The sequence below is a fragment of the Corapipo altera genome, unplaced genomic scaffold, assembly GCF_003945725.1.
Source record: "Corapipo altera isolate COAL_440 unplaced genomic scaffold, ASM394572v1 61411, whole genome shotgun sequence".
Lineage (NCBI taxonomy): Eukaryota > Metazoa > Chordata > Aves > Passeriformes > Pipridae > Corapipo > Corapipo altera.
The window spans coordinates 13,514,989-13,535,120 of record NW_020884875.1 but is presented as its reverse complement, the minus strand read 5'-3'; the positions used below and the strand labels follow the sequence as shown (position 1 = coordinate 13,535,120).

The 20,132-nt window shown below is 40.3% G+C and overlaps 1 protein-coding gene across 3 annotated transcripts in view; it reads left to right on the top strand.

The window, feature by feature from the left end:
• The window catches only part of TNPO1 (transportin 1), a 78,545-nt gene that overhangs the window by 2,126 nt on the left and 56,287 nt on the right, over positions 1 to 20,132 (top strand). Inside the window, exons 2-4 of one of the 3 annotated variants that reach the window (XM_027634348.1) lie at positions 14,286 to 14,468; positions 14,643 to 14,756; positions 16,431 to 16,506. In XM_027634348.1, the coding sequence (XP_027490149.1) occupies positions 14,652 to 14,756; positions 16,431 to 16,506 (181 nt within the window). In that variant the 5' untranslated portion in view covers positions 14,286 to 14,468; positions 14,643 to 14,651. Of the gene's footprint in view, positions 1 to 14,285; positions 14,518 to 14,642; positions 14,757 to 16,430; positions 16,507 to 20,132 lie in introns of all 3 variants that reach the window. The other 2 variants (XM_027634349.1, XM_027634350.1) reach the window with 2 other exon arrangements.

The window sequence follows — 20,132 nt, the reverse complement described above, 5'->3', positions numbered from 1 at the left end:
AATTCTATGAACATTTAAGTACCTATAACAGTAGTATGTTTCAATCACCAATTTCACTGTTTTCCACTCTTTTATAGTATTGATTTGGATTGTTTGGGTAGGTTTTCTACACATATTGATAGATTTAATATATGCAATACAATATTTTTATTATGTGTATTTTGCATATATAAATATATTAATATATAAAAATAATTAATATAGCTATATTATACAATTCATACTGAAATTTTATTTTTTTACTCTCTCATTGATAGATACATACTTGTGTAGACACAGTGTTGTTTGTTTTATGTATGTGACATCATAAAACAGTGTATGTAATAATTTATTTATGCATGTACACTTGGATGCCTTTGGATATGGCATCTTTTAGTGACATATTATGGGATAAGCCTCCAAACGTCACTTTTAGCCTCTAGAGGGTTTTCTTTACCAAACTAGACTCCAGAGTGAGATTTAAACAATTTTAAAACAATCATCTGTTATTTTTTCTGTGTACTGAATGCATTTTAAATTTTGAGTTTGTGTATATGTGTGTGCGTATGTGAGTCAAATTTCAAATAAGGCATAAAATCAAATAAAGTCTTGTTTAAAGAAAACTTCTGGTTTTTAAACCTTGAGTATAGAACAGAAAGTTACTCTTAAATTATTCTCCTATTAAGTATGTTAATTTTGTTGAGCATTTTCTACAAATCATTGTGAGATACCCTTAATAATTCAAAATTGGCTGCTTATTATAAGCCTGCCATTAAGTGCATTAGTTTAAATATTGGATTAGTGCTATATGTAAAAGCAGAAGGAAAGGCAGGACAAAATTTTTTTGGCTGAGAATAGAAAATAGATAGTAGGTGGTACAAAGATGCAAGAAAACAGTTACTATATAAGGATCTAAAAAGAGACACACTTGCAGAAATGATGGTGAGATAGCACAGATCAGGAGTTTCCAATCCTAGTTAGTGGGTGTATGATCATCATCATCAGTCACTTCTGGTATCCAGGGTCACATGCTTTTGTAACTGTGCCAAATAAGACCTTCATCTATGGCTCCTCTACCAACTTCCCTGCTGCATGTTCCCATCTTTCAAGCTAGGATTGCAGTTGAATGCTCACATTTAACCTTCCTCATCTATTCATGCATCCATAGAAGCTTACTCTTAATGTCAGACTTCAGTCACATCCTTCTCCTCCACATACCCAAATTATAAACCTTAATTTCCCGCAACAACAGAGTGGAGCCTTGGCTTCTCCTGTGTGCATGAATCTCCTTAATCCTGTTCTTCCTACGTCACCATGTCTTGCTGCTCTTCCGGTGTGCTGAACTGAAGTGCAGGTCTGTGTGGGGACAGCAGAGCTGTTCGTCACTGTTGAGTGCGAGCAGTGGCTGCAGTAGCTCCTGACTGTTCTCACAGGTTTTATGGAAGCCAGGGGGTCATTGCTGTGCTGGCTGTATAAGAGCAGTGAGACCCAGAAGCTGTGGCTCAGTTAAGTTTTGAACGTTTCCTGGCAGCAGACATGAGTGTCATGTGCACTACAGTTTGGACACTTCTTTTATGGAGAAAGAAGGAAAGTCAGTAGTAGACAAGTGTGTAAAGGAAAGAGTAATTTTCATCAGAGACTAAAAAGCACAGATCTGCTTTTTATACCAGATAAGATAAATCAATGCAGAAGTCCAAAGAGATGTTTCAGTCTGTTTTACATCAGTTTTGCTTGAGTCAATTCCTCAGGAAAAAGAAAGCCAACCTTAAATTAAAATAAGTTATTCTTTCTTGTGCAGGCAAGCCCTGAGCTCTGTGTCTGGAAATCAGGAGTGACTACAGTCCATTAGGTGTAATGTAAATAAATGGAGTTAGCGTAAGAGGTGGAAGCTTCAGTTGTTGAATCTGGCCCATAAGTAGTTAAAAACAAACAAGATGGGCTTTGAATGGAGCAAAAGGGAATCAATTGCATTAACAGTAACAGAAGACTCAATGTAGTTACATTCTTCTGTGTGAGAAACCAGTCATTGCTAGCTGAAAACACTAGAGTCTGAAGCAGGGATGCTTTTGAAGCCCCTTGGAAAAGGAATGAAAGTAGGCCAACTGGTAAGGGGAAGTGCTTGGTTAAAAAAAACTTAATGTTGTTTCATGATTCTCTCTAACACACACATGTATGCACTAATGCAAATATGTGTGTGTGCATGTATATCATATCTTCAGGTATCTGCTTTCCTTAAAACCTTTCAACCTGGTTAAAATCTGGTTGGTTATTTGGTCAAATTAACAAATTACTTCAGACACTTTGATTCCAAAGTCTTCCATGTCTCTGTAGGAGACTTTCTATAGTCTCCCTGTGTTTCTCCAGTAAAACTGGGTTAGGCAGTAATTTCACACAATGTTTTGCTTCTGGGGAAACCCCTGTTCTCCCAGGAGAGACCTCTATTTGTTCCTGAACCAATGAGTACTTGTAATATATTTTACAAACTGTGATGATAATATGTCTTTCAGTTTAGCAAGGAAGCATATTTTAGGTTAGGCACTGTCCATTCTAGTGGTTGTCTTAATTTCTCAGTGATTACATAGAATCACAAAAATTAAATAAAACACAGTTTTATTGTGCTTCCTTCATTTGCAGCGTGCACTTCAAGATACGTTTTGTTTTGTTTGCTGCTTCCATTTGCACTCTTCTGGGGGGTGGAGAAGTTGATACTGATAAGGAATACTATGAGAAAGATTAACCTTGCCACCACAGAGTTCAGCTCTTGTTGTTTGGGGTTTTTTTAATTAATTGTTATACAATATTTTAAAGATGAGATATGGGGTTTTTTAAAAAAAGAAAAAATAAATAGAGTATATGAAGCTGCATGTGTTAATATTTTCCTGGTTAATGATATGGATTTTTGTATCAGCACATGAGACTGAGAATCAGCAGACATGGAGGTTACTTTCCTTGCATTGTTTCTTTTATGCTAGGTAACAGGGCTAGTGGATTATGGTGAGGCTTTGATAACCTTAGCTCCACTGTGGTGGGATTTTCTCTTTAAAAAAGAAAACAGAAAGGTTAAATAAGACAGCAGAGGCTACCTTTTGATGATCTCATTGGAGATCTTGCTTTGAATAAATATTTCAGGATGTTTCTGATTCAGAAAAATGCAGATTTAAATGGACAATTAAAGGACCAATTCTTTACCACACTTACTTCTTGAAGCTTAGGAGAAAGAGGATACCCATAAAAACAAATAAATATCCTAAATTGTCTGAGGTCATACAAGTTGAACTTATACTATGATAGAAATTTTAAATGTTGGCCTGTGAATTATTGGTAATCTGACTTGCTTTTTTCACAAATAAAATATGTTACTTTGATATATTTGGTTTTTCATGTAAAATTCTACAGGTAGGGAGAACAATTAAAGAAAATAACATTTTTATTTTTCTTCCAGTTTTCTTTGTGCTCTTGTTTTATCACAAGTAGTAGCAGAGCTCTGGTGATAAAGTGATAAATAGGGAGGAGAGACATTACTGTAAAATGGTATCCAGTAAAGGAGGATTTGATGTCTGTGATAAAACATCACATCTGTCAGAAGGAGTTCTAGAAAAGGTGTAGTAGTAAGTACATGCTTTTAAGGTCTGCAACATCCTTCTAGTGTCTTCTGTGGAGCTTACAAGAGAAACCTCAAGTTCAGAGGGGTTACATATAGTGTAACATTTTCATAGAAATTTAATCCTTGGGTCCTCCAGAAGATGATATCAATGTAAGATAATAAAATTCATGACTCCATTTTCACAGTATTGTGTAGATTCATTATTTCAGCCTTGCTCTGGGGAAATCTGAATGAAAGCAAACAAATTTTTACTTAAGTGAAGTTCAGCTGTGCTGTTTACATTTTCATTGAGTGTATATTACAGAAAACTGTTTATTATACAACTGTCCTTTAAGTTTATGCTAATTTAGGTATAAAAGTGTTTGGGACTGAGCTCTGCTTTCCTCAGTTAGACTTTTAACTTCAATTTTGAATTCCTGAAAAAATATTTAAAATCAGTATTGATCTTATCCATCCTGAGCAGCTTTAACAGTATTAGTTTTGCGCTGTGATGGTATGACCAAGTTTTACGGAAGTGTTTTTAATTGTACATGAGATACCTTTTTCAAGCCATTGTCAAACAGTGAATTCTGTTATTGAAGATAATTTGAAAAGAGTTTAAAAAATTGGCTGCTATGTCATGCAGAAAATAGCTTTTTTTTTTTTTTCAATTTAATATAACATTTTATAGTTAATTTTTAGTTACGTTAGTGCCCGGGAGCTCCACATACAAATTCAGGCTTTAACATTTTAGGCATATAACAAAATAGTCTTTTCTGCATATGTTTTACCACTGAATTACAATACAGAAGATAAACCTTTTCGGTAGGTGAATACCAGGAGAATGAGAATTATGAGAGAGACTTAAGATGTCTGTGAACATGTCGCCAAAGGAGAATTTCCACAGAAAATGTGAGAAAGGGCAGAAAGTATCTTGGAATACCTTTTGCATTTATATGTTTTAAAGGACATCATGTGAGAAAGCATGCTGCAGGTCAATAAACTGAGCCTCAAGGTGAAGATCATAACATAAGTAGCAGGAAAAAAAGCTTGTGTTCAGCATCATGATAATGTGTAAAACTGTTTTATAGGATGGAGACATTAATTTATTTTCTTGGCTATAGACAGTTTAGCCTGTGACTGTGGTTTCAGCTCTTCATAGCTTTATGTTTCATGTAGTGGTTGCATTATTATAAGACAAAGATGATATGTAGAATGGCAGCAAATTTATTTAGTCGAGCTCGTGAAGCGATTGCAACAGGTTTTTATTGAAAATGTATTTAAGTGGCCTTAAAGTTATTAAATGACTTGTGCATTTAAGGTAAATTGAATTATTTTAAATTATAGTTCCTCCACTAAATAAATTTCCTTTACCTTTGGGCAAGGAAAAACCAAAACCAAACCTTTAAAAACCCTGTAATTTTTGTTTTGTATTGGTTGATTTCTTAGTAGCATTTTAAAGGAATTAATTTACATAGGTATCTATTTAGACTGAGGAACTAATCACAGCAGCTATCTCTGATTCAACTACCATTCTGATATGCTTCACAAACCAACATATAAGTATTTAAATGATGAAAATACTGAAAACTCAACTGAGAATGACAGTTAAATGCTTCATCTAATTATATTTTTATACGTTCAGATTCTTTAGGTCTGTTTCGCTTTTCTAACCTGAATATATTGTACATTTAATTTAATTTTTTGTTTCTAGTGTTTCTTCTTTTGGCATGAAATGCTTCATTTGAACCAGAAAGAGGTAAAATAATTGCTAAAGGGACTGGGAGCTAGTTGGTTAAGGCTGCATTAACTGCCTAAGGAATTTTACATGATCATTGATCTGTGCAACAACAATCTCTGTCTGTGTAGAAACAGTAGCAGAAGCTTTAGGCAAGGTGCATTGCCTGCATTCAGACTTGCTTGCAATTTCCTTTACACTGGTTCAATACTGCTTCACAGCTGGGCTTACAAATACAGTTGAGAGACTGCTTTTTCAAAAAGCAAGGGTAGAAATGAGAGAATACAGTAAGAATTAAACTGTTATACATTTCTTTTTTAATTACTTGCTGTGTTTTAGCCTTTTTTTAACCAGTGGTTACTGTTATTACTCAGTGTAATTACTCAGTGATCTCTTAACACCCATTGCTGGAAAGGGCCATGAACAACTGCGTAGAAGAATGCTTTAGGCTTTCTTCTGTGATATCTGTTGGCTTCAAGCTATAGCAGCTTTAATATCCTGTTTAATTGAAAGTCTGAGACTTCTCTAAAATCTCATCTTCCTATGTCATATCCAAGAGCGTTGAAAAAGAAGAGCGAGAGAAGTTTATTGCATGCTTATGGCACCAGGCCTCACACAAAGGTCTGTCATGGCTGAGCTTGAAGAATAAGAAATGTGCAGCCATTCTTTAGCGGTTTCAATAAGATCTGTTACGTTAAGAATTTTGCTTCTTTGGTTAGGTTAGTTGGGGTATTATTCCTTTTATGTTTATGTGTTATTCCTTATTTAAGTGTCTTCCTTTTAAGTTTGTGTATGATTGGAGCAGTTGACTGCCCTTACTGATGATCATGTGCACAGCTTTCTCTTTTGGACGGAACTCCATCCCAGAGCAGTAATAATTTTGTCACTCTTTTCCATGAGGATGTAATTTCAGAGTATTTATCTGACATTAGAGAACACCCTGTACTTAGGCTCACTGTATAAGGATGAATTCCAGTTTCTTTCTGAAGCTTTATAAGTTGTCTTCCATTTGTGTCCCTGCCAATTCATATATGACTCCACCCATTAATCCCTATGCAGGACAGATACCAGCTCGCTGGAGTCATGCAAGGACTAACAGAAACTCAAATAGTGTTCATTTCCTTGAGGCAACACCATCTTAAGGACCTCAGATAAGCCACTTACCGCAGTAAGGAAGTTCATCAGCTATGCAGGGAACAATATACTCACCTTCTGTTACGATGACCAGTAATGATGATTTAGCCTGCAGTATTGCTGTCAGTATTGCAAGTATGACCAAAGGACCCGTGTTGGCACCGATGACAGATCTGACAGTGGCAGTTTCACTGACAGTAGCATGTCTTAGTGCATGATCTGTGTGTGAATGTTTTAAAACGCACTGAGTGTTTAGAAAAAGACAGAGGAAAGTAGGCGAGTGTGTGGTTCTAAATTCTGTGTATCCTTGGATGCAAGATATTTTGCTAAGAAGTAAAAATAAAACCTAATCCTGATTAATCAGTTCTTAAGGCTCCCAATATGATTTTTGCCTTGAACGCTATACTGAATTCCTAGTAATGCCTGATGAATTTTCCAGAGGAGACTGATCAGTTTTTTGAGATGTTTTTTGTACTCATTTCTTTACAGTTGGTGCTGGTTCATACTGTGAAAAGACAGTGGTCTGATTTAAACAATATAACATAACTAATAATTTAAATTGGAAGGCAAACGAGTTTAATTTTGTGTATTTTGTTTTAATTTAGCTTTTCTTTTCCACAATAGATAATTTTCATCTCATTTATGCATCAAAATTCTTACAAATAAATACACCATTTGACTTGTATTTGTCACTTCTTTCTACTGGCAAAAGGGCCTCAGTACCTGTTTCTTATTTAATGAGATCCTAATTTTTACACTTTAGTGTAAAGTATACCAAATATGTTTCTGCATTATTATTTATGATTATTAGGATGGTGTTGTACAAAAAAGCATTTAAACCAGTGAACTGTTTTATGGGGATATCTAAGTGCTCTATACATATTTTGCACTAAAATTGATTGGTTTATAAGTGACTACATATTGACAACAGTTGGAGAACTATGATGTATTTTGGTTCATAACGATACAGATTTTTTCGAAGTTAGCCTAAAAACACATTGCTGCTTACTTAGATTAAGTTTTTAATAATTGTGAATAATTTAATTTTAAAGAAGGAATGCATTATTTTCAGTGCCATGCACTTCCCCAAATTTGGCACTGTCCCATGATCAAGTATATTCTCCTTTGTGTTTGCTGTGGTGAGCTTCTTCCTTATTTCAGGAGAAGACTTTCTCGCTGAACATTATTGAAAAAGAAGAGCGAGGGAAGTTTATTGCATGCTTATGGCACCAGGCCTCACACAAAGGTCAGTCATGGCTGAGCCATTGTTGGAGAAACAGGCACCCACCATGGATTCTCTCATTGTATGACTTTTCTTCCCAGATTTGCAGGGGCTATGACCACTTTCTCAAGCATGCAGAAAGTCAAGATAGGAATCTCGCATCTGGTAGTTTCTTTATTTTTACTAATCTCATTTAGTTGATTAGGATGAATGCATATCTGAAAAAAAGTAAATGTTAGAATTTCAGGGACTATCTCTTTTCTCACAGTCTTATATCATACTCATCCATGAATGTGGCTTTTTTCATCCATAACTTCATTTTTAAGTTACATCTGCTACTTTTCTCAGGTATTTTCAAAAGACTGACTTCTGATCTATCATGAGGAACAGGTTCAAAGGCTGTGTATCATTTTGATTTTTATCTGCCTCTTGGGGAAGCCTGAATCATCAGTTAGAAAAACTTAAGTTCAACCAAAATTGTCCTGCAGACACCAGTTGCTTTGCCTCCTACAGTTAAGAGAAAGAAATATTACTATATACTTAAATAGGGAGTTGAATAGTGTTCATATGCACTTGACACTAATCATGCTTGAAAGAATTTCAAGCTGGCAACAAGCACATGCTGAATTTCAGACATGAAATTTGACAATAGATTACAATAAGACTCTGGACTCTCAAGAATGACTCCTCCCTTTGTATACCCACTTACTACCGCCACCACCTGCGTCTCCTAGAACGCTTCCATCAACGCTACCTCCGTACAATCCTTAACATCCGCTGGACAGATTATGTGACCAATACATCTGTACTAGAACAAGCAGCTGTCGCAAGTATTGAGGCCATGTTACTGAGAACACAGCTGCAATGGGCAGGGCACGTCTCAAGGATGAAGGACCACCGCCTCCCTGAGTTCCTGCTTTATGGTGAACTTGCCACTGGCTGCCGCATGAGAGGAGCCCCGAAGAAAAGATACAAGGACTCCCTGAAACAACATCTCAGCCTTGGCCATATTGATCACCATAACTGGTCTACTCTGGCCTCATATTGGGAGGCCTGGAGACACACCATCTATAACGCAGCTGTCTCCTTCGAGAACACACGCAGGATCACTCTCGAGGAAAAAAGGCAACGCAGAAAGAACCGTGCCTTGCAGAATACACCATCTAAGGAGTCTTTCTGCTGTACCTTTTGCAATCGGATATGTCTGTCACGTATTGGCCTCATAAGCCACCAGCGTGCCTGTAGCAAATGTGGATAGTGCCTTCCCAAATCTTCGTTCGCGAAGCCCAGCCATGATGATGACTCCCTTTGAATAGAGGGGAGTTGTAATAGGTTGTAACAGTAATGAATGAAGCTTGATATTCAGGGCAGGACATTCCATTTTCACCTCCCAGTCCATAGTTATTCTTTATTTTCCATATCTTCAAAATACCTCTTGTGTTAGGCAATTAGAGAGGTTCCTATGTGTTATGTAGGAGAGCAAGTAAAGTACTCTAGAATTGGATAAAGAAGCTTGTGTCCTGGAGAGGCTGGTCAAGGAGGGGGGGGGGAAGATGGGAAGAGATTTTGCTTTGGATTTCAGCTCATAGATCTGATATTTTCTGTCACAAATTCAGGAGGTGATGGTTTTCTCAAACAGCCCTCCATTCAGTTTTAGATTGTTTTATGGCTCCCAGCATTAGGAGCACGTACTGCCTCTTTAGTATCCAGCATGTGTGATTACAGTGGGGCAAATCATTAGCAACATGGTATTTTTCCACTTGGTGTCTCTAGCTGTGGAAATGAAATAACTATAGCTCTGGAAAAGTAGAAAACTAATTTCATAGATGTTGCAGTCATGGACAAAAAGCCTTTCAAGCTGTTTTTCTATCAATCTCCTTGATAACCTCTCTGGTGCTTCACAGGGTCAAACTCTCTCCTTCCTAAGACTATTCAAATAAATCTTTTTGTAATAAATATTAATCTTATATCCTATGGCTGAACTCAGAAAGACTGCACCAAATGTTTTAGAATGGATTCTCCTTTGATATGCTAGATGTGAGGACTACCACTGTTTCTTTAAGTGAAAGCTTAGTGCATGTCTCCAGATGGAAGGCACTGCAAAATATTATAGCAGTAGCTATTCTGCATGAGCTCCTTCACAAAGACATGTATTCTGTATTACGAGAGCTTTTTTTCTGCTTAACTAAATCTACATCACTCTTAGCCCAACATAAAAGGGTTTACACACAAAGCTATGGAATTATTTCCTCTGTGCATACAAGCCTTCTATACATCATGGTTGGGCTTCGCGAACAAAGATTTGGGAAGGGCTCTACCCACGTTTGTTAAAAGTGCACTGGTGGCTAAAAAGGCCAATACGAGACAGGCAAGTCCAGTTGCAAAAGGCACAGCAGAAAGACTCCTTAGGTGGTATATTCTGCAAGACACGATTCTTTCTGCGTTGTCTTTTGCCCTCAAGGGTGATCCTGTGTGCTTTCTCAAAAGCATCAGCAGCGTTATAGATGGTGTGTCTCCAGACCTCCCAGTTTGAGGCCAGAGTAGATCAGTTATGTTGATCAATACGGCCAAGGCTGAGATGTTGCTTCAGGGAGTCCTTGTATCTCCTCTTTGGGGCTCCTCTTTTGCAGCAGCTGGAGGCAAGTTCACCATAAAGCAAGATCTTAGGGAGACAGTGGTCCTTCATCCTGGAGATGTGCCCTGCCCAGTGGAGCTGTGTTCTCAGCAACATGGCCTCAGTACTTGTGACTGCTGCTTGTTCTAGAACAGATGTATTGGTCACATAATCTGACCAGTGGATGTTTAGGATTGTATGGAGGCAGCATTGATGGAAGCGTTCTAGGAATCGCAGGTGGTGGTGGTAGATGACCCATGATTCAGATCCATATAAGAGAGTAGACAGGACTGTGGCTCTGTAAACACTGATCTTTGTACTTTTCTTCAGGTGTTTATTTCGCCAAACTCTTTTATGAAGCTTTCCAAAAGCACTCTATGCCTTTGCTAATCTGTTGTCTATCTCTCCGTCAATCTTACCATCCGAGGAGATGAAGCTACCTAGGTAATTAAACTGCTGGACTAATTTGAGCTCTGATTTGCCAATGGTGATATGGGGATGAAGGAAGACTTCCTGAGGTGCTGGTTGACGGAGAACTTCTGTCTTCCTATAGCTGACTTCCAGCCCAAAGAGCTCAGCAGCGTCTGCAAAGCAGGATGTTTAATGCTGCAGAGCTGCTTCTGTGTGGGCAACAAGGGCGGCATCATCAGCATAGAGCAGCTCCCGGACAAGATGGTTTAAGGTCTTGGTGTGGGCCTTCAGTCGCCTTAGGTTGAATAGGCTTCCATCAGTACGGTATCAAATGTAGATACCGTCCTGATCCTCGAGGTCTGCCGTGGCCCTTTGGAGCATCCTGCTGAAAAAGATTGTGAATAGGGTTGGTGCTAGAACGCAGCCTTGTTTCACACCATTGGTTATCAGAAAGGGCTCAGAAAGTGCGTCGCCATATCTGACTTGGCCGTGTTGATCCTCATGAAGTGAGATGATCATTTTAAGGAACTTGGGGGGACAACCAAAGCGTTCCAAAATCTGCCACAGATCTCTTCTGCTCACCATATCGAAAGCCTTGGTGAGGTCGACAAAGGTTACATAGAGACCTTTGTTCTGTTCCCTACACTTCTCCTGCAGTTGTCTGAGAACAAATACCATGTCTGTAGTGCTCCTGTTGGCTCTGAAACCACATTGACTTTCAGGTAGAATTCCTTCTGCTATAGCGGGTATTAGTCTGTTCAAGAGTATTCTTGCCAGGATTTTGCCAGCAATGGAGAGCAGAGTAATACCACAGTAATTTGAGCCTTCTATACAGAGAGACACTATAAGTGCTTTCCACTGCATGGAAACTCAGAAGCCTGGATTTAGCAATGGATCAAATGTTTGATTACCATTATTAAAAACCAGTATTACATGCATCAGGGCCTGAATTTTATGACAAGATGGTAGCTATTAGAATTCTCAGGAAAAAAAAAAAAGGAACCCAAAACCATCAGAAATCCAGTATTACCAATAGGGTAAAACTAAAGACTGAGAAAATTTTTCTAAAGGCTGGATTCTGGCTAGTGCATGACATCTGAAAGCTGGATAATAGAGAAATCAAATATTAGCACCAGCATTTGTGCAAGGCTCCTGTTTTCAGAGAACTTTTGTCATCCTTACATATACAGATAAGTGTTTCAAATTTAGTTCTGGTGCATTCTGCTTGTTGAGTGGGACGAACCAGGCTATGTTTTGAACGGTAGCTTTCATGCTGGTGTTTTGTTTAACATAGATTCTGAATTCTTTTCTACACAAGATTCTTGCTTGAGGAAAACAGATAGTAGAAAACAAAGAGGCAAAGCATACAGAAATAAATGGGTTTCTCATTTTTTTCCTGTAATCCTTTCAATCTGCATTTTTTTCTTGTCTCAGTCAAATTATTTTACCTTATCCTGATTCCTTATATAATTTAAAGGGCTAGAGATAGGTAAGAATAACTTAGGAGAAATTATCAAGATAAGAAGGTATTCTGCAAGATGAGGTGTACTCCTTTGGTTTCTTTATAAGGTACCTATATGTAACCTGAGGAGGAACCTATCTTGGAGGATGATAGTCTAAAGTACTTACATGTCTCTACTAATTGTAGAAGCTCCCATTCATACTTGAATTTGTAGTCCTTTTTCTCTCCTTTCCACTGCAGAAAATGGAAATTGTTAGTAGGATTTAATTTTGGTTACATTCTTGGAAAGGAAACTTACATTTTTCTTAGTTATGGATCCATGGCCTGCTTCTCTTTCTGCTTTTTCCTGTTCTGTCTCTCAATTTTCCTTTCTGGTCTCTTCCCCTGTTTCTCATATTTAATGTTGTTTTTGTTTAACATAACTGGTTTCCTGATAATATTAGACAAATATTGCGCCAATTTCTGAGTAGTAACTTCTGAAGTTCTAACCAAGTTCAAACAAACTTGACAGTCTCAAATAAAAGCAAGTTTCAACAACCTTCCTGGTAAGGCAGCAGTTAGGGGAATGAGGCCTAAATTATATCTGCCTTGATTTGTTGGACTTCAACTTTCATCTGATCCCACTATGCGAGCATCCCTATGAAGATGTCTCCTGCCCATATGGTGTGAGCCATGAATATCAATGTTAATGGTATGGGTCCACATCCTTTGTTTTGACATGTTCCCATGCTAGAGGAAAACTAGTGGAGATTTACCGTGGTCACAAAAATCTCATGTAAATCTTGTGCCCATTCTTTGCTGGTAACTGGTGGCATGCCTTTATGTATCTACCTTGCTGATTCCGTCTTGTTTAAGTACTGTAAACTCTCAAGAGCTGTGCTGCTTTTGTAGTTTGTCTCTGAAAAAATCCTGTGGTAACTACAGCAGTTGCTTACATAGAAGAGGTTAAGAAACGTAGACTATTTCTTGGGCTTTTTTTCATAAGCCGTTTTTGTTCTCTCCATTGGTTTTATCTTGTATACTGTGCAACATACTTCTCTGTATACTTTACTTCTTTTTCCAGTGCATGTACTTTCCTCATTCATCAAATAGCCTTTTTCACTGTATAAGTACATATACATACGTATATATACACTACTGTCTTGTTGCCTATGATGGTTCCTTTTGCTGTTTGGTTGGAGTCTGGTTTTGTCTCCTTCTTCAAGAATAGCATCTCATAGTAATAGAAGGAAAGTTGGCTCAGGACACTTCTTAGCGCCTTAGACTGGTCAGGTGACTGTCAGTGTTGGGGAGATGAGACAAAGAGCCACTTTGCAAATTATCTGGGATGCACCCTTAGGAATCACTATTGTTCCCTGACTGTAATGCCTCTGGACAGTTATTAAGACTGAGATGTGCAGTGTTCACCTGAGTTCTGTACAGCAGCAGAAGCAGCAGAAACTAGTTTTCATGTCAAGTGGGATGCTTACAAATACAGTGACTAAAAGTAAGATTGTAAAAAGCCAAGGAATTACTGGTTTTCACTTGCATGTTTTAGACCAGTTTTAAGCAGCATGTGTTCTTAGTTTTCCTATTAGTATATGTATGATACATAAAAATAGCTATATACATACGATGTATGTGGTGCATACATATTACATATATATGTGTGTATGTATATATATATACATCTAAATTGCTAATTTTGACCAGAGATCTCCCCTGATATATTTTGGGGCTAAGGATAAGATGTAGTAGGTATTCAAAGTAGTTTCTTTTGAGTTTGCACACCCCAGCCCCCACCCCCCCCCCCACGCCCCGTAGTTGGACCTGTTCCCTCCTTACAAGTGAAATTGGGAACTTCTGAGATCTGCTCAGCACTCAACCAAATGACGTAGAAGTGCATCAGGCAGCAACGCAGGTACTACGTTACTGACTCCTGGGTCTGCCTTCGCGCCAGGCTTCTCCTCTGAGGGTGGGCGGGACGCTCCGCGCTCGCTGCCGGCGCTGTCCCAGGGGGCCAGGCTACGCCGGGCCCGGAGCGCCGCTTCGCCCCCCGCCTGTCGCGTTTGCTGGAGGTTTTTGTCTTTTCTCGGGTGGGCGGTGTGGGCGCCCCGTTTCCCACCGGCCAGGATTGAGGGGCTCGCATTCTGTCGCCCGCAGGCTCCTGGCAGTGTGGGACGCACCGGGGAAAGGCGGACGGTGGTGCCGGCGGCCCCGGGGCGGCCCGGGCGGGCGGAGGCGTGCCCGGCGCTAGGACCCAGCAGGACGCGAGGCGGCTCTTCGGGCCGGATCACAAATTCGCCGTGACTCAGTCACTGCTCGGCGTGGAGACAGCGGGAGCAGGTCGGTGTCGTGCGGCCGGCTGGCTGGCGGCTGTTGGGGCGCTTGGGGGGTGAGAGCCGAAGCGGCCCGGGCATCGCCGCGCCCCCTTCCAGGCCCGGCCTTCCTCTGCGCCCGCCTCCGCCCGGGCCCTGCCGCGCCGCCAACCGCGGCCGCCTGTTGTCTGCTGTTTTCCAGACAGCCAAGATGGAGTACGAGTGGAAGCCCGACGAGCAGGGTCTCCAGCAGATCCTGCAGCTGCTCAAGGAGTCCCAGTCCCCGGACACCACCACGCAGAGAGCCGTGCAACAAGTATCCTTGGCCGAGGTTTGCGGGGCTGCGCGGGCGGGGGCCGAGGGCGGCCGCGGGCGGGCGGGCGGGGGGAGCGCGGCCTGCGCGGCAGCAGGCCTGCTGTGCCCTGCCCTGCCCAGGGAGCCGCCGCAGCGCGGGGGCCGAGCCCTCGCCGGAGCGGGCGGCCATGGCGCGGCGTTTGAACCGCCAAGGCGGCTTGTGGGCCGCGGGGCCGCCTTCCGCCGGCGATCACTGGGCACCTGTTGCGAGTCCGGAGCCACAGGCCGAGTTGGGTTTGGCCGTTGGGGGAGTATTTTAAATTTCCCCCCCCCCCCCCCCCCCCTTCCAAATCCCGGGCTCTAGCGGGGCTCTGCCGGTATCCGCTGTTCTCCCGGGTTGCCCACGCTGCGCCGCCGCCAGCGCCCAGCCCCCCGCGCTGCGGGGCGGCAACGCGGCCCTCGCCTTCTGGTCCCCCCGGGGGTCGGGGGTGACCCGCGCGCGGTGCCCCCTTGCGGCACTGGGGGCGGGCAGGGGGTTCCCGAAGGATTCCGGCGCTGGGATTTGAGGCGAAAGCCGTAGCTGGCTGAGCTGCTGCCTGCGCGCCCTCGTGGTCCTGCCGTCTCTGACACTGCGCATTTTGGTACGTGGTGAGGATGTTTCTGCTTGCCTAGAAGCCTAATCCTGAAGTACTGCTCATTGCAGATGTTAAAATTCACGAAAAGGGGGAGATGCACTCACTGTAGCTTCTTGTGCTGCTTCGCAGTGCATTTGGTGTTAGTGTTGTGAGTTGCTGGGATATTTTGCCCCTCCTTCCCTCCCCGCCTCCAGGTCTCTCTTGATTGTAAAAGCGATAAATAGATTTTAAGAATCGAGGATTGAGAAAGCAAAATTTTAAATAAAGACTAATAGGCCTTTAAAAAGTATTAAAAAATACAGGCCTCGTTTATTGTCTCCTGCTCCTTGGAGCATTAATCACGGTGGTGATTAATGATTTCAAATTTAAAGTACTCTTAAGTCCATCATTTTTGGTAAAAAAGCCCAAAAAACTCTGTGTGCTGATTCTGTCATGTGCTTTCTTTATGATGATGTTTTGGCACATTTGGGTGCTTAGATCTCAAATATAACAAAGTGAGGAGTATAGGTTTGCCAAAACCCAGTGTTAGCAAAGTTATGAATTGGTAAGGTTACAGATATTTTTCAGATCAAGATATTGTTTGTTTCATTGATTAAAAAAAAAAAAGGTGGTGTGAGTGAAGAAGTTAAGAAAATATGGTCTAAGAGCTAGTCTTCATTTCCTAGACCAAATAAGTGTTTTCTCATTAAGTTTCTGTTAAGTATTGCTCTTTCAGTTCTTTCTGCTAATTTCTGATACTTTTTGATCCACTGGAATTCACAGTTGTTAGTAATGTTCAACTGCCTGTTTTGGTGATATGGCTTTACAAATATTTTTAAGGATCTGTTAATTTCTGTGTCTGTCCCTGGATTTTTTAAGACTTCTCCAGGAAAGCTACTGTATCAGCAAGAACATTACAGAAACTGTTTTTAGACTGTTCATACTCTGTACATGGTGACCTTATAGTCACAGCTGGTTGAAGTGATATAGCAGTACATAACTCATTTAATAATCTCTGTATCCCGAAAGCTATAAATGCTCTTTTTGAAGATTCAGATTTCCTTAACAGTTTCTCTCTTTAGAAACTAGAACAACTCAATCAGTATCCAGATTTCAACAACTACCTGATTTTTGTTCTCACGAAGTTGAAGTCTGAAGGTAAGTTCTTGAGATAGTGACTGTTTATTTTACTTATTTTTGCCTTTTTTTATTTTATGTTATTTAGCTTCAAAGAAATAAAAAGCTGGTGCCTCTAGGCAGTTTTCTAGTTGGTTGAATCATTTAGAACTCATTTATCCTCTCAGGAGGCTCTGTGGGGACTGATGACTTTTTGGTACTCGTAGTTTTACCCTTAGAATGTATTCCATTATCAGTGTCCTGTCAAATCTTCCCAGAAGTGCTGGAGCATCTTACCTCTGTTGGACTGCAGTTAAATTGTGGAATAACTGTGATCAGTCATGACTATGTATGTTATAAAACATGCTGCTAAGTTCAGTTACATTAACAATCTTCCTAGTAATGAGACTGCTAAATACTTCAAAGAATACATACTAAAGTTGTCTGAAGATGTCTGTCACAATCTTCATTCTCAAGTTTTAATTGTAGTAAAATACAGTTAGAAATTAACTGGCTATTAAACTGTTGTTTTATTCTTATAAATATTAGTACAAGCTGTATATGGCATAGTGTGTAGCTTCTATCAGTTGGTAAATTCAGACAATTCCTTAGTAGTGATCAGGGTGTGTGAAAGATTGTAATTTCAGTATATTATAGCTACCGACTTAAGTTGTCTTTGACAGAGAAAGGAAATTTGTTTCAAGATCTGTTTTACCACATCTGTCTGCTTTGCATGTGTTTGTAATCATTATGTTTGATTATTTGGGTTGTTTTCTAAGGTTTTTTCCCTTAGAGTTCTGCTACTAGTGATGGCGGCCTAAATGATGTTCTGGGACTGTAGGTTGGCAGGCAATGGCAAAAGATTGTATTATAAACAAATTTGTTCTTTTTATCTACTTTTTCTCTGTCCACGCGCTGATATAATATATGTCACTGGTTAAGTGTTCTTGTTCACACGTCTGTATCTCATCACTAATTGGTCTCCAGCTTCCGTGCACGTGCCCCATCTTGTCTCCTGAAAGGTCACCGGCATCTCTTCTCATGTCCAGACACATTCCTCTACCTGCAACTGTTTTTTTTCTCTTTCTCACACTTTTCTTCCTTAATGATGTTTTACTTGTTCCTTTGCCAGGCCGCAGCTGTAGCTCAAGGTCAAAGCTGCCTTACTACAACCAATGCTTTTTCTGCCTTTTAGTGTTTCATACTGTGGTTTCTGAATACTTGTTTTTTACCTTTTGAATTAGATTTTATTATTATGTTGCTCTGTAACATTCAAAAATTGGCAAGAACATTTGTCTTAGTTTTTAACTAGTTTTGGCTGTTCTGTCAGCTTACTTTGGGAGGAGGGAAACAGAGAGGAAGATGAAAATATATTTTCCTGTTTCAAGGCTGGAGTATATGCCAGTGTTTTTGTTTATTTTATATAGGAAGTCACTTGGTTATCAGTAAGGCCCTGGGGAAGTACCTTGAGTTTGAGAGAGAGAGTTTTCAACACCAGGGTCAGCTGGGATACTGAATCTTTAAGAAAGGAGCCAGTGTAGATACACCATGTACTTTATACCATTATCAGAAAAATAACAAGCAGAGGAAGTCCAGTAGTGGGATATGGAGTCTGTACAAAGGATGTGACAAGAAAGGTGCTTCACTTTTTTTTTTTTGTCCTTGAATTTTTGTGACACCTACACAATTTGCTACTTTGCCCTTCTTTGTCCACCATATGGTTTTGCTAATTTATCTGTAAATGAAAATATATGCACTGTTTGTGTAGCTATTCCTTTTTGATTTGGAAGGTGAAAAACCTTACAGATAATGTAGTGAGACAGCCCTGCCCTTAGTGTTTGTTTTGTGGTTTTTCTTCTCCTGGTCCCCTGAACTGAGCTCAGAATCTGGTAGTCTTCTGTATTCTGTTAGTAATTTGTGTTCTGGAGCGCTTGCATGTTGCTTTTTCTTCTCAGATCATTTCGTGTGTTTCATGCGTGGTTGACTGAAATATGTCCATTGTCATTCACTGGGACATGATTAGTTTTGCACAGTTTCTGTAAAGCTTTGCATTCATCTCTCTCTCCCCCGTCCGTGAGGGTCTCAGTGCAACCTAGGCTAATGGGAAAATATTGAGACAAATACATGATGGTCTTGATACTTTGTACTGGCCTGTATAATTGCAGTTATGAATCCTGTTGCAGTTATACAAAGCTTTTATGATTGTGCTTTAGCGACTGACTCTTCACCCTATCCAAACATGGGAACTCTAGAATTTGGTCTCAGTGGACTGTTATCTCAGTGGATTGGTTGGTTATGGCCTGGTTTAGGGCTATTACAGTCAAGAATCAGAGTCCTTGAGATGATCTTTTACTCTGAAGGTGAATGAGCAGGAATCAAGAATACTGCTTTAGTACTATTTTTGTCATAGGCTTTAAGGATGGTCTTTTAAGTTTGTTTCCAAAATACTTTGGATTTTTGTAGACCATTTCAAGATAGAGCAGTGTCTCTGCAGTTCTTGATCTTGTTCATGTGATGAGTTAGTCATTCAGAGTACCTTACTGTACATGAAACATTACCATGGAGACAGCTCCTGTCCCCACCCCACTCCCTCCCCTCCTTCTCCCTGCCAAGTTTTTGTTCCAGCAGAATTCTTCCCAGATGGTAATTTATGTTCTGGTAATCCTGACACTAATAACTCATGTAGTTTTGCACATAGAATTTGAAACAGCTTTTTTTAAGCTATTACTGGGATCTGAAGTGGTCTTATGGGTTTGATGTGAATGTTTTCTGCTGAGTCTGAAATTTAAACTTCGTCTGGACAGCAGGTTTCATGAGTCCATTCCATTATGAACTTTCTTGGCCTGGTGGTATTGAAAGATCTTTGAAGCTAAACAAGAAAAAGACTTTTATGTGAGGTCAGGGGTTAATTTGCCAGCTATGCATTTCAGGAAGGTATCTTTGAGTGGGATTAATCTAGAAAAGTGGTTCAGGAGCTTTAACTGTTAAATTAAAAGAAAAGCTCCCCTACCACTCCCCCCCATTACAGTCACCACACTTTAATGTCACCATTAAATATACAAAAATAATTGTCAAGCAGTGAATCTGATTGCGTCACCATTCAGAAGTCATCAGGTTAGTGTGCCCTTATAGTATACAATACTGCATACTATATATAGTGTCCTACTTAAACAGTAGCAAACTATTTTTTTCTTTGAAAGAGTTTTACTAATCAATGCATAAAGTAATTGAGGTGCATAAATATCTCAAGGGGAAAATAGAGTCAAAGAATATGCTGAGTTGGAAGGGACCCACAAGGATCATTGAGTCCAAGTCCTGGCCTTACCTAGGACAGCCTCAAAAACCATACCATGTGTCTGAAAGCATTGTCCAGACGCTTCTTGAACTCTGTCAGGCTTGGTGCTGTGACCAATCCCTGGGGAATCTGTTCCAGTGCCCAACCACCCTCTGGGGGAAGAATGTTTTTCGCATCTCTAGCCTAAACCTCCCCTGACATGACATCAGGCCATTCCCTCTGGTCCTGTCACTGGTCACCACAGAGAAGAGATCAGTGCCTGCCCCTCCTCTTCCCCTCATGAGGTAGTTGTAGACTGCAGTGAGGTCTCCCCGCAGTCTCCTCTTCTCCAGGCTGAACAGACCAAGTGACCTCAGCCGCTCCTCATACAGCT